The sequence below is a fragment of the Myripristis murdjan genome, chromosome 12 (assembly GCF_902150065.1).
Source record: "Myripristis murdjan chromosome 12, fMyrMur1.1, whole genome shotgun sequence".
Lineage (NCBI taxonomy): Eukaryota > Metazoa > Chordata > Actinopteri > Holocentriformes > Holocentridae > Myripristis > Myripristis murdjan.
Window position 1 is genome coordinate 29,831,604 of NC_043991.1, and position 12,053 is coordinate 29,843,656.

The 12,053-nt window shown below is 43.2% G+C and overlaps 1 protein-coding gene across 1 annotated transcript; it reads left to right on the top strand.

The window, feature by feature from the left end:
* The first annotated feature begins 5,427 nt into the window (after positions 1 to 5,427).
* LOC115368619 (semaphorin-4E-like) lies at positions 5,428 to 11,751 on the top strand. Its single transcript, XM_030064815.1, has 15 exons — positions 5,428 to 5,521; positions 6,899 to 7,009; positions 7,236 to 7,381; positions 7,933 to 7,995; positions 8,105 to 8,200; positions 8,289 to 8,388; positions 8,605 to 8,715; positions 8,854 to 8,996; positions 9,118 to 9,293; positions 9,678 to 9,810; positions 9,953 to 10,175; positions 10,279 to 10,397; positions 10,776 to 10,942; positions 11,025 to 11,074; positions 11,210 to 11,751. The coding sequence occupies exons 1-15, from the start codon at positions 5,428 to 5,430 to the stop codon at positions 11,749 to 11,751; spliced, it is 2,274 nt and encodes a 757-aa protein (XP_029920675.1).
* The last annotated feature ends 302 nt before the right edge of the window (positions 11,752 to 12,053 follow it).

A 12,053-nucleotide genomic window follows, 5' to 3' on the forward strand; every position in this document is an offset into this window, starting at 1 on the left:
TCTGAGAAAATACATTTTCCCACCTTAGGCATTAAATCCCAAACATTTTTAGGAATTTCTTTGTCACTTAGGATGTTTTAAATTCAACCCCGTAACAGGACAATTTGATTCCTGTATGATTATAATTTTAAAACATATTAAAACAAATTCTATCAGTGCCTTGGTAATCACCTGTGTAAAATAACCTATTGTAAGTATATTTTATTTGATTCTAAATAATAATTTGACTGTCAAGTAGGATATGGCAACTTAATGTACAAGTGGTCTTCATAAATCATGAAAATATACGTTAACATAAACATTAGATTAGGTTTTCTTTTATTTTCTACTTGTCCTCTAAACTTTGCATACAGTTCAACAAACATTTATCTAATATTTGTTATTATTATCAAAAAAAGTATGACAATGTATCAAGTAACAGGGTTGAACACACTGTAACAGGGTTGAATGAATGACAACATTTAATTAAATTGAAACTGACCCTGGGTACCAGGGTTGGGGCATTAGTATTGATGAGGCGTAAGGAAAAAGAAGGATGGCTCTTATGAAATCTGCATTCTTTTCCAAATGCAACAACTCAACATCATCCGCATCATGCCGTTGACAAAGGAATTGCTTTATCCTTTTCCATCAGCCTATCCTCTTGGTATTAGCATGTGTAGGCTGCGCAAGCGAGTGAATAGGCAAATTAATTCATTAAAACAAACACAAGGAAATAAACATATCATAAATGTATTATTTAACATTGTTTAAAAACTAACGTGCAGGGTTGCCACTGCGCTCTTACCCTCTGGTGCGCAGTCCAAGCGAATATCACAGAAAAAAAGAAAAGTTGTGGGTCGCACACAGGTCTGTCCATCAGCTAGTGAAATCTTTTATTCAGGCTTTTCAAGCATTTGCACAACAGAGCGCTTTCGGCCATCCGGCCTTCATCAGTGTGAATTACAAGACGGTGCTTGCACTGATTTATCGGCTGTAGTGCAGAGCAGGTGTGTTAAATTAGCTACTCATCTCTGTCATCCATCATAGTTTGAGTTTCAGAGTTGTTAATTTTTTTTTGGCCCACTATGGATGTATACAGTGTTGTGTTTGTTGTGTTGTTGGCTTTTTGGACATGTTGTGTGGGGCTCGTACCGCCTTGTTGCTCTAGGATGGATGACAGACATGAGTAGCTAATTGATGACCCCTGTGTGAAGTGTGGCCTGTTGGTGGGATGATCCAAAGTGTACTGACTGAATTTCAGTGCTGTACTTCTCAGAAGTCAACGTGGATAAGGCATTCTTCATTGGCCATGCAGCTGCGCAGTCCACAGTAGTAGGCATACTGTTGCCTGATGTTGAAGAGATGCCTCTTAAACTTGGTGAGGTGTGTGTGGAACTTCTCTCCAAGCTCCTCTTGAATGCTCTCAATGTTTGTTTTTTTTTACTGTTATTTTTGAGACAGCTCTCTTCATCATTTGATTTTGCTTTGTCTTCTTTGGCCCACTGCATGTAGGTCACCTTCTGTGCGCCATTGTATGAGCTTGAGAGGGGAACGATTCTGCTCTTGCAATCCTCCATTCTCCATACATGCAGGCCTTGCTACCAACATCACAGCAAACAAGTTCTGTGAGACTCTAAATTAGATGTTTCAATAAGCTTAAGCTGACAAAGCTTGTCAGCCAGAAAGCCCAGATTCTCATGTAACCTGCACTGGCATGTGTCACGGTCTGAAAGGGAGGGGTGGACAACCCAAAACAGTCGCAGCCGGCAAAATGAGGCGTACGAAATGTGACTGGTGTTGTTTTCTGCCAGAAACTTCCTGTGAAGGTTTTTCATCGTGTACAAGGAATCGTTTTTGCATTTTAATTTTCTTCTTTGTTATTGTTTGCTTTTTCCCCGTCGTCATCCGACTCACATCATCTCTTGTGTAGAATGTCTTCACCTTGCTCAGAGATTTATCAGTGTACCTGTTGTAAGCTTGTCTGGTGGAGTTATTACTCAGGTCTTCATTCTCACACAAGGTCCTGCGTTTCTTTGAAAAGCCTAGTGCTTTCTCAGACCACTTCTGCAGCCTGTATTTCTTAACTACTTTCCCTACAACAACCTCAGCAACAGTTTTTTTCCTTTTTTTTTCCCTTTTTCATTTCTGGGCTGTTATGGGGTTGAACAAAACTGGGGGACGTGATTAAATAGTGCTATTTTATAAATAATTCATGCATTTTTCTCATTTCTTTTATTTAGGTTAAAGTAGACAGTCAAATGATTATATTAGCAGAAAAAAATTGTGGTTACTGGCTATTTTTATTTGTTTTATATTCAATGAAAAAGAAACTTTGGACAGTGGGGATGTGCTCATTTTGCTGACCTCTACGCCTCAGCAACCCATAAAATTTTTCAAAACATGATTTTTAAAATATGTTCATGTGTTATAATGCAAAGACACATGGATCTTTCCATTTCTTGTTTTAAAATGCATTTTGTGGTTTACTTTATATGACAATCTTTGAGGAAAACCTGTGGGACACAAAGTGCACCGATTTCAGAGAATCACTTGGTGTTTCCTGACCACTAGTTTGCTTCCTCTCAAGAATTTGCTTAAGCTGGGGGATCTCATATTGTAGATCCTCAGTGCTGCAGTTGTATTGTAAGGCAAATGGAAACACTACATCTTTCCAATAGTATGTGTCTGCAGACCCGGAGACTGCAGATTTAGACCCGCAGTTCTGGACCCGCAGTTCTAGACCCCTTGTTTTTCGCGATAGTGCCACCTACTGGATGATTCGCGACACTGCCACCTACTGGACGATTCTAGACCCCTTGTTTTTCACGACAGTGCCACCTACTGGACGACTGGAGTTCCCAGAGGTGTTTAGCACTTGTTGGCCCCTTTGCCTTCACTCTGCGGTCCAGCTCACCCCAAACCATCTCAATTGGGTTCAGGTCCGGTGACTGTGGAGGCCAGGTCATCTGCCGCAGCACTCCATCACTCTCCTTCTTGGCCCAAACAAATCTCTTCTGCTTGTTGCCTCTCCTTAGCAGTGGTTTCCTAGCAACTATTTGACCATGAAGGCCTGATTGGCGCAGTCTCCTCTAACAGTTGTTCTAGAGATGGGTCTGCTGCTAGAACTCTGTGTGGCATTTATCTGGTCTCTGATCTGAGCTGCTGTTAACTTGCGATTTCTGAGGCTGGTGACTCGGATGAACTTGTCCTCAGAAGCAGAGGTGACTCTTGGTCTTCCTTTCCTGGGTCGGTCCTCATGTGTGCCAGTTTCGTTGTAGCGCTTGATGGTTTTTGCGACTCCACTTGGGGACACATTTAAAGTTTTTGCAATTTTCCGGACTGACTGACCTTCATTTCTTAAAGTAATGATGGCCACTCGTTTTTCTTTAGTTAGCTGATTGGTTCTTGCCATAATATGAATTTTAACAGTTGTCCAATAGGGCTGTCGGCTGTGTAGTAACCTGACTTCTGCACAACACAACTGATGGTCCCAACCCCATTGATAAAGCAAGAAATTCCACTAATTAACCCTGATAAGGCACACCTGTGAAGTGAAAACCATTTCAGGTGACTACCTCTTGAAGCTCATGGAGAGAATGCCAAGAGTGTGCAAAGCAGTAATCAGAGCAAAGGGTGGCTATTTTGAAGAAACTAGAATATAAAACATGTTTTCAGTTATTTCACCTTTTTTTGTTAAGTACATAACTCCACATGTGTTCATTCATAGTTTTGATTCCTTCAGTGAGAATCTACAATGTAAATAGTCATGAAAATAAAGAAAACGCTTTGAATGAGAAGGTGTGTCCATACTTTTGGCTTGTACTGTATATTGTCACCCTGACATCACATATTTAATTCAATTAAATTCAAAATTAATTATGTAGCACCATGTCCGTGTTCGGAAATATAAGTTCAGACTTATTTCCCACAATGTGACCAAGCATGAATGTACTGTACATATGCAACACGCACAAAGGAAAACTCTGCCCCTAATGTGTTGTGTAGGCTGGTGTGAACAGGCAGTGTGTTCAGTGGGGCTGATCTGTTGTCTAGACTGACATGGTTACGGTGTGTGTTCAGCTTGTGTTGTGTAAACGGACCTGAATGTGTTGCAGCAGTTATAAGAACCCACAGTTATGAAAAATATTGCTTCATTTGTAAAAAATGAGTGGAAAAATCTTTTTTCCACTCATATCTTGATTATTCATTTTCTTTTTTATTGAAAAAACAAACAAAAGACGAGGAGCACTTCATAAATGTTATCTAACAAAGGTAAAGGACCACATATGCTGTTTATAGTGCTTGTAATTGCGATGAAGTAAACATCTGTTGAGAATTTGAACATACATTTTTTTTGCTTGTGTTGAATTAAAAACCCCAAAATGCAGTGGGTCTACCAGACCCTGGCTGAATAACCAACACTGGAAGAGTAACAAAAATATGAACACCACACAGGAGGAAAATGTGTTGGTGTGGTCATTTAGTGTGGTTCATTGTTTGGCAGCAGATTTTGTGTGAAAATCATCGGCACTGGCAAATAATTTCTCAAGCATTTCACCACTGAATCAAAACACATGCAACTGGACGCACTGAGACCTTTTTCCACCAGTGTCATGGCCTCTCTCCTCATAAATGATCCTGTCTCACCTGTCAGAGTCAGACAAGCTTCAGACAAGCTTCAGGTACTTCAAAGCATAACTCTGGACATTTTGACCCATCTCTTTCCGTGTTAGACCAAAGTCAAGTCACTTTGTTGCTGAAGCTGCGTAGCTCTCTAATGGTCTCTAACACTGGGCAAAGTAACACAAAGCCCTGTAGCTCTGAATGCATATTTGACTCAGTTGGACTGCTCCCTCTCTGATCAGATATAAAAAGATATAAGTTACCTCCAGATGGGTCTTTGATGGTTGCAGCTGCTTTATGTGCTACCATGTAGTTTAAAATAAACAGAGTTTATTAAGGCTTTTTGTTTGTCTGCTATGCCAGTTTTTAGGAGGGAGAATGCACCATTACACAACATGGCCCAGGTAAGGCACAGACACAGTTATTTATTTGTTTATCTGGATCTTGTGCTTTAGAATGGGTTTCTCCTTTAACAATGGAGTGGTTGATAAAATCTTCCCACCAGCTCACACAAGCTATTTGGAATCATGCAGCCAAGGCCTATTTGACTGTCATATCTTTCCCAAACATTTGGCAAGCAGAGACATGAAGTGATTTTTGTTGATATATTGATTGATTATTTGACATATTTAGTGATGACGGATAGGCTTAATTTTTGCCACTTTTTGCAAACAGCTTTCATTTGTTCCACAGGGATTTTGGGCCACACGTTCAATGACAGAGAATGCATGTTCCCAACTCCCAAAGGATGATCACTCTGCTCTGGTGCTCATGAATGTCATTTATTTAGGTTATTATGGTTAGATTGCTAACTTTACCGTTATGGACATTGTGGACAGTCGTGGAACGCTCGTGTCAGCGCGCGCCTGTGGTCTCTGTGACGCAACAAAGCCGAACGCAGCGACGTCACGGTCGCGTAACAGAGCCGAAAGTTCTGCTGAAATGATGTAAAAGGATCAGAAGTTAGGAGACTGGCTCATTTTGGACCAAGCGTTCAAGGAGAGAACATCAGAGCGACTAACTGAAGGAAACCTCTGATAGAAATACAGAGATTTAACTACAGGTAAGCAACTAGATCGAAGTCATAATCCACTCTGGGTTGAGTACTGAATTATAGTGACGGCTCCTGATCAGGAGCCGTTTTTTTTTTCGGGAGCCGATTGGTTATTTTTTCTGCGAAAGCCGCACTTGATTGGTCAAGGTGTGGGGTGCCGTCTGTCTGCGCTGAGCGCTTCACTTCGGAGCGGCAGTTACACACACACACACACACACACACACACACACACACACACACACACACACACACACACACACGAACAGGAGGGAGGGAGACGAGAGAGAAAGAGAGCAAGGGGCCACAAGGAGAGACAACACAAACGCGCTGGAAAGGTGTAGCCTATTTAAGAAAATGAGTGACAGCAGGAAAAGGAGTAAAATCTGGACTCATTTAGCAAGGCAGAGTGTAGAGTCTGCAAGAAAAAAAAAATCTCTTATGACCCGGCTCCACAAACAACCTGCACAGGCACATGACAACTGTCCAGCCATCAGTGCAATGGGAAGAAAAAACGCAAGCAATCGAATCTGATATTAATGAAAGTGAAGTGTCTACTGCAACTGCTGCTGCTGCAGTGTCTACAGCAATTCAATTCAACTGTAAATAGTTAAAAGTTTGTTTATGTATTTTATAATATATTTTTTGTAGCAGTATGTAGAGTGAATAAATAAAGGCATATTTATATAATAAACATATAAAATTAAAAAAAAAAAACATAACACGTTTTTTTACAATAGTAATTCATTTTGCGCATAATTTTACATTATTGTTGGTAATAAATTAATTTAAGCAACAAAAAAATCTGAAGAGCCGCTTGGGAGCCGAAAGAGCCGTCTCTTTTTAGTGAGCCGAGCCAAAAGAGCCAGTTCTCTAAAAAGAGCCGGAATTCCCATCACTACATTACTGTCATCTGGAAACAGGGAGTGAGTGTGTAGTGCAGACAGTGCCGGCTCTACCTATGTTGGCGCTCTAGACAAAGTTACTCCCTTGCCCCGTTCCATGGCCTGAGTGCAGACACACGGCATGGAAGTCATTTCTAACAGTCAACATATTTTATTTGATGTTAAATATGAAACGCTCTCGGCTGCAAATGTTCACCCACCTCCTGTAGAGCTGTTTTGCTCTTTAGAGAGAAACACAGCCATGCTGCCACCAACAGACCATGTGAGTGTGCAGAGTCTGGACTTGTGCGGCCTTTGACTGACCTTGTTGTGTTTTGTTGTGTTCTCCCACCTTAAGGTGACAACAACAAGATGAAGCTCTTTACATTCTTCATCTTGCTCCTCCTCATCGTGAGTGGAGAAAACTCCTTGAGGAAGAACCCACCAAGGAGGAGTGTCCCATTCTACAGTAAGAAATCCTCAGCACCTTGGAGGGACTGAAGTCCACACACACATATCACTACTTTATGTGCAGCAGTCTGTATACTGATCATTCTGCATGGAGACAATAGACTATACATATCAGATGACCATGCAACATGCAGGAATATTAAAAGTCTAATTAAAAGGCTCTGCAGGGTGAAATGACTTCTCATCATATTCTGTCTTTTTTTTTTTTTTTTTTCCTGGTTTAGATGTACCTATGAAAAAATTTAGTGGGGCTGGTTTCACAAACCTGAGCTCCATGCTGGCGAGAGAAGACCTTGGACAACTCCTTGTTGGAGGCAGAGAGATGGTGCTGTCTCTAAACATGAGTGACATCAGCGAAATGATCGGCAAGGTAAGATCCTGCTTCTTTTTATTGTGATTAACACTTTACTGAAGTTTTCTCTACAATAAAACACTGTCAGTTAAACAGGAGCATAAACGGAGCAACTGCAGACCTGCATGGCATAGCAGATAATAATTTCACAGTGTAGAGTTGTGGGACTGAAGAAATAATAAAGTATATATTACAATATTTAGTCTTACATTGAGCCACTGAAGTTATACTATTGAACATGCACATATAAAAATCAGATCTGGTCTATGTTAAGTTTCCCTGGTCAGTGTTACTATAAATTTACACCTACACACACCACCTGAGTGTAAACAAACACATTTGTGGGGGTATACGTATACCTACAGTCCCAACTATCTCAGCATCCACCCACTTAACAATAAAGACCTTTATTTGCTAGTAGCACATATATGTATAGGGGAGGACATAAACTGTGGGGCTGATTCAGCATTTTGAGGTCATAGTCCCCTCATGTAATTGAATTCCAGACAGTTGAGAGATTTTACAAAATGTGGGGTTTTTTGAACATCTTGATTTCTTGTTTTTTCCAGACCCAGTGGCTGGTGAGTCCATCAGCCAGACAAAACTGCCTGATGGAACATGGGGACATCAAGGTAAGAAGTGAATGACTGATGAATCGTCAGTGATGAGTGCACCTTTGTCAGAAAACACCACTTCTGAAGTTTGATCCAATTTTCACTGATTCCATGGTTTATTCCAAAGGAGTGCGACAACTACATCAAATCCATGCACAGAACTGATGATGGCAATCTGTACGTGTGTGGAACCAATGCGTTCAGCCCCTCGTGTGACTACATGGTGAGTACAACACACTGACTTGGCATGAAATTGGAGGACTGGTAGATTGAGCAGAGTGAAAATTAAACACCAACTTCTCCTCCATCAGTCATTTAACAACAGCCACCTGGTCATGGAGAACCGCCGAGATTTTGGAACAGGCAAAGTCCCTCTTGAGCCCAACCAGCGCCACACCTCCCTTTTGGTTGGTAAGTACAATAGTGCTGTTTCTCTGTGTGAATTCAGAGTGGAAGACGTAAACAGTGAAATGAGCTGGTGTAGTCTCTGGTTCAGAGAAAAATCTGCAGCTTTTGAGTATCTGTGGCCCCTGGTCTGACAGCCCTGTTCAGTTTGAGAAATATATGAGATGGACTGTGATTTTGACTGTACTGATGATTTTTAACTCCTCCTTTTTGACCACACAGAAGACACGCTGTACTCGGCCACATTCACCGACTTCTGGGGCACACAGCCAGTGGTCCAGAAAAGTGGACCGAAAACGATTAAAACAGATTCGTCAGGATCCTGGCTGAATGGTAAGCTCTTCAACTGTCTCAGCATGTAAACCTTGTATTCATATTTCAGCACGCCTCAGTTTGTCTTGAGTCAGATTTCAGGTGTTGCCAGACCTCGGTGCTAAATGTTGCGTTTTCTGTGTGCTGTTGTGATTCCAGATCCCACCTTTGCATCCATGAGCCTCGTTGAAACCGGAACAAATAGTGAGGAGGGTGAAGACGACAGCATTTTCCTCTTCTTCACTGAGAAGGCTTTGGAGAGAGATCGCACTCTGGTGTCAAGGGTTGCACGTGTTTGCAAGGTAACAACGAAGTCATTTGATACAGCAAATTAACCCATGTAATCTGGGAGTGGAGTTAAACCTGCTTCAGCTGCCAGTGTAAATCCAGCTGATGGAACTAACTGTGTGTGTGTCGTCCTAGGGTGACATCGGGGGGCGAAAAGCCCTCATGTCGAGATGGACGTCATTTCTAAAGGCTCGGCTGGATTGTCCCATCGGCCAAGGGGCGCTTCCTAGCCTGGTCCAGGACGTTTACCTCCTGAAAGACCAACATGACTGGAGGAACAGCGTCTTTTATGCCACCTTCACCTCTCAGTCGTGAGTTGTCTTCCTTCGTCTCGTCTCACTGTGGCGCTGTGGCAGTCAGGAGCAGCAGGGTTTGACTGTAGCCTTGTTCATTTTAATGGAAGAGGGAGATGATGATGTTCACAGATGAAGAATCTCTGGCAAAGGCTCCTTTGACCGTCCCAGTCTTTATGAACTGAACATTTTAGAAGTAAACAGTTACCTAGGATTACAGTCAAGAGGCCTTTAGCCCTAGCCATCACTTTGTTGCTTATTACTATTAGAGTGCCTCTTTGTACATGTGGATGAGCATAGTTACTTAGCACAGTAACACAAGATGTAGCCTAGAAATCGAAACAGCTGTAAATGTATCATAGAGCAAGGTATAATGAGAGCTTTGTTCTGAATCCATGACAGGGATTCATGCAGCCAGTCTGCCGTGTGCGCGTACAAAGTCTCAGACATCATCAGAGCGTTCAACGGCCCTTTTTGGAGTGAATATGGTTCATCACCACTCGAAGAGGAGCTGCCATACCCCCGTCCAGGAGCTGTAAGTGTACAGAATAAAAAAAAACAACTATACAAGCAGCTGGTTTTGGGCTTTGTCTTATTTAACGTTTCCATGTGACCACTGGCCAGTACCAATGCTGTTTTCTGCTGGGTCCTAATCTGCCTGTGTCTTGTTGTTCCAGTGCATTAACGATGCCATGAGGGCCAGAGGCTTCCAAAGTTCTCTGGACCTCCCAAAGGAGACCCTCCAGTTTGTCAAGGAAAACCATCTGATGGCGACAGTTGTCCGACCACTGACCGGAGGGCCTCTTTTGGTTCAAAGCGACACAACATTTACCAAGATTGTTGTGGACCGGGTAACAGCGCTGAACGGAGAAGAGCATCCAGTTATGCTCATAGGCACAGGTATGCCACTAGCATGTGTACAACATTCACACTGAAAGAGAGTTAAGGAGTTTCACTTTTGGCTTTTTTAGAAAAACTCATTCTCGGTCCCTTTCTCCCTCAGACTCCGGCTGGCTGCAGAAAGCTGTGAAGCTGAATGGAGAGGATGGCCGGGTGTTGGAAGAGCTGCAGCTGTTTCAGGCTCCCCACCCCATCGACTTTCTCCAGCTGTCCTCCTCCACTGTAAGGCTGATCACAGCACACAAACACTCTGCACTGACTGATTCATAGAGGATGCAAACTGACTGTGGCAGGATGGCTTGTTGCACTCTTCTGCACTTGCTTCAAGGGGCTTTGTGCTGATGAACTTTTTTGTGTATAAAAACAGAAGAATAAGCCCGTCTACTAAGGCGTTGCTTACACTTTTCTTTTCAGTGTGACTTGTATCATTCAATCATGCCAGGACACAGTAACTATGAAGTCTGTACGCTCTGAGATCAGATCTGTACGCTCTGAGATCAGATCTTGCATGAATTTGGACCAAATGCAAGCAAGACGTGTGGACAGCATGTGGGCACAATGCGGACAATTTATCAATACACGTGTGTTGTGTTTCTTCAGGGCCAGCTGTACACCGGATTCAACGACGAGATCATACAGCTGAACACCAGGGACTGCAGCCGCTACAAGTTCTGTTCGGACTGTGTCCTGGCCCGAGACCCGTACTGTGGTTGGGACATGGTCCAGCAGCGGTGCACGTCTGTTGCTGGCTTGCAGTCTGGATCCGTGTAAGTATAAGCTCTGAGTCCTCTTGTGTTTCCAACAACTCCTTCTGTAATGTGTCCTTTTAACCGTGTCCTCTTCTCCCAGGATTCAGGATATTGCTGATGGAGATGTGAGCATGTGCCCAAAATCTGACAGTAAGTTGAATATTCACTTCCATACATTTTTCAGCTAAAAATATACCTGTAAACTCCAGACGAAAAACAACAGGGGCATATTCTTGAAGTGGACCTTGACACGCACTGACTCTGTGTGTTTGTGTGTTTCTGCAGTCATGCTCAACACCAGGCCATTCGACATCCCCCTCACCGTCGGTATCTCCCAGCTCCTCCCCTGTTCTGTGGACAGCAACCTGCCTGTGTCCTGGTGGTACCATGGCCGCATCATCTCCCCCGGCCCCCGCCACACTGTACTCAAGCAGGGTCTGCTCATCGAGAAGCCCACCGAAGCGGACGCTGGCCTCTACTCCTGTCACACCATGGAGACAGTCAAAGGCAAACCGCATTACAAGATGGTGTTCCAGTATCTCCTGCGGGTGAAGAAGGACCAGGACTTGATCTACCTGCTTGTGCCTTTGGTTACCGCCATGTTCCTCACTCTCCTCGTGTTGGTCACGTTCACTGCCTGCGTCACGTTTCACCGACAGAGGAAAGCTGCGGCTCTGCATTACAACATCAGCAACAGCCGTCACTGCATAGTGGACATGGGCGTTAACACAGAGTGTGGCCAAGCTGAAGAGGAGGAGCTGGTGGCAGAAATGGAAGACGCATCCGACTGCAGCAACAACGATGTGGTCATTGAGATTCCAGAGTAATCACACATGCCACAGGTACGTGTTTCTGCCTTGTTTTCCTGTCTCTGTCTCTGTTGTATTTCTCTCTGTTTTTCTGTCTCCTTCAGTCTGTCTCTTTTTCTGTGTGTCTGCATCTGTCTTTCTCTTGCTCTTTCTCTCTTTGTCTGTCTGTCTGCGTCTGTCTCTCTCTTTTTGTCTCTCTTTGCTCAGCCATGACTGGCTGACTGCAGGAGCTGCCAGTCCCAGCCCTCCATTATGACCACACTGAGTCAGTCAAATGTTCTTTTTCTCTTTGTGAAGATCTGGGACCAGACGAGGAACGA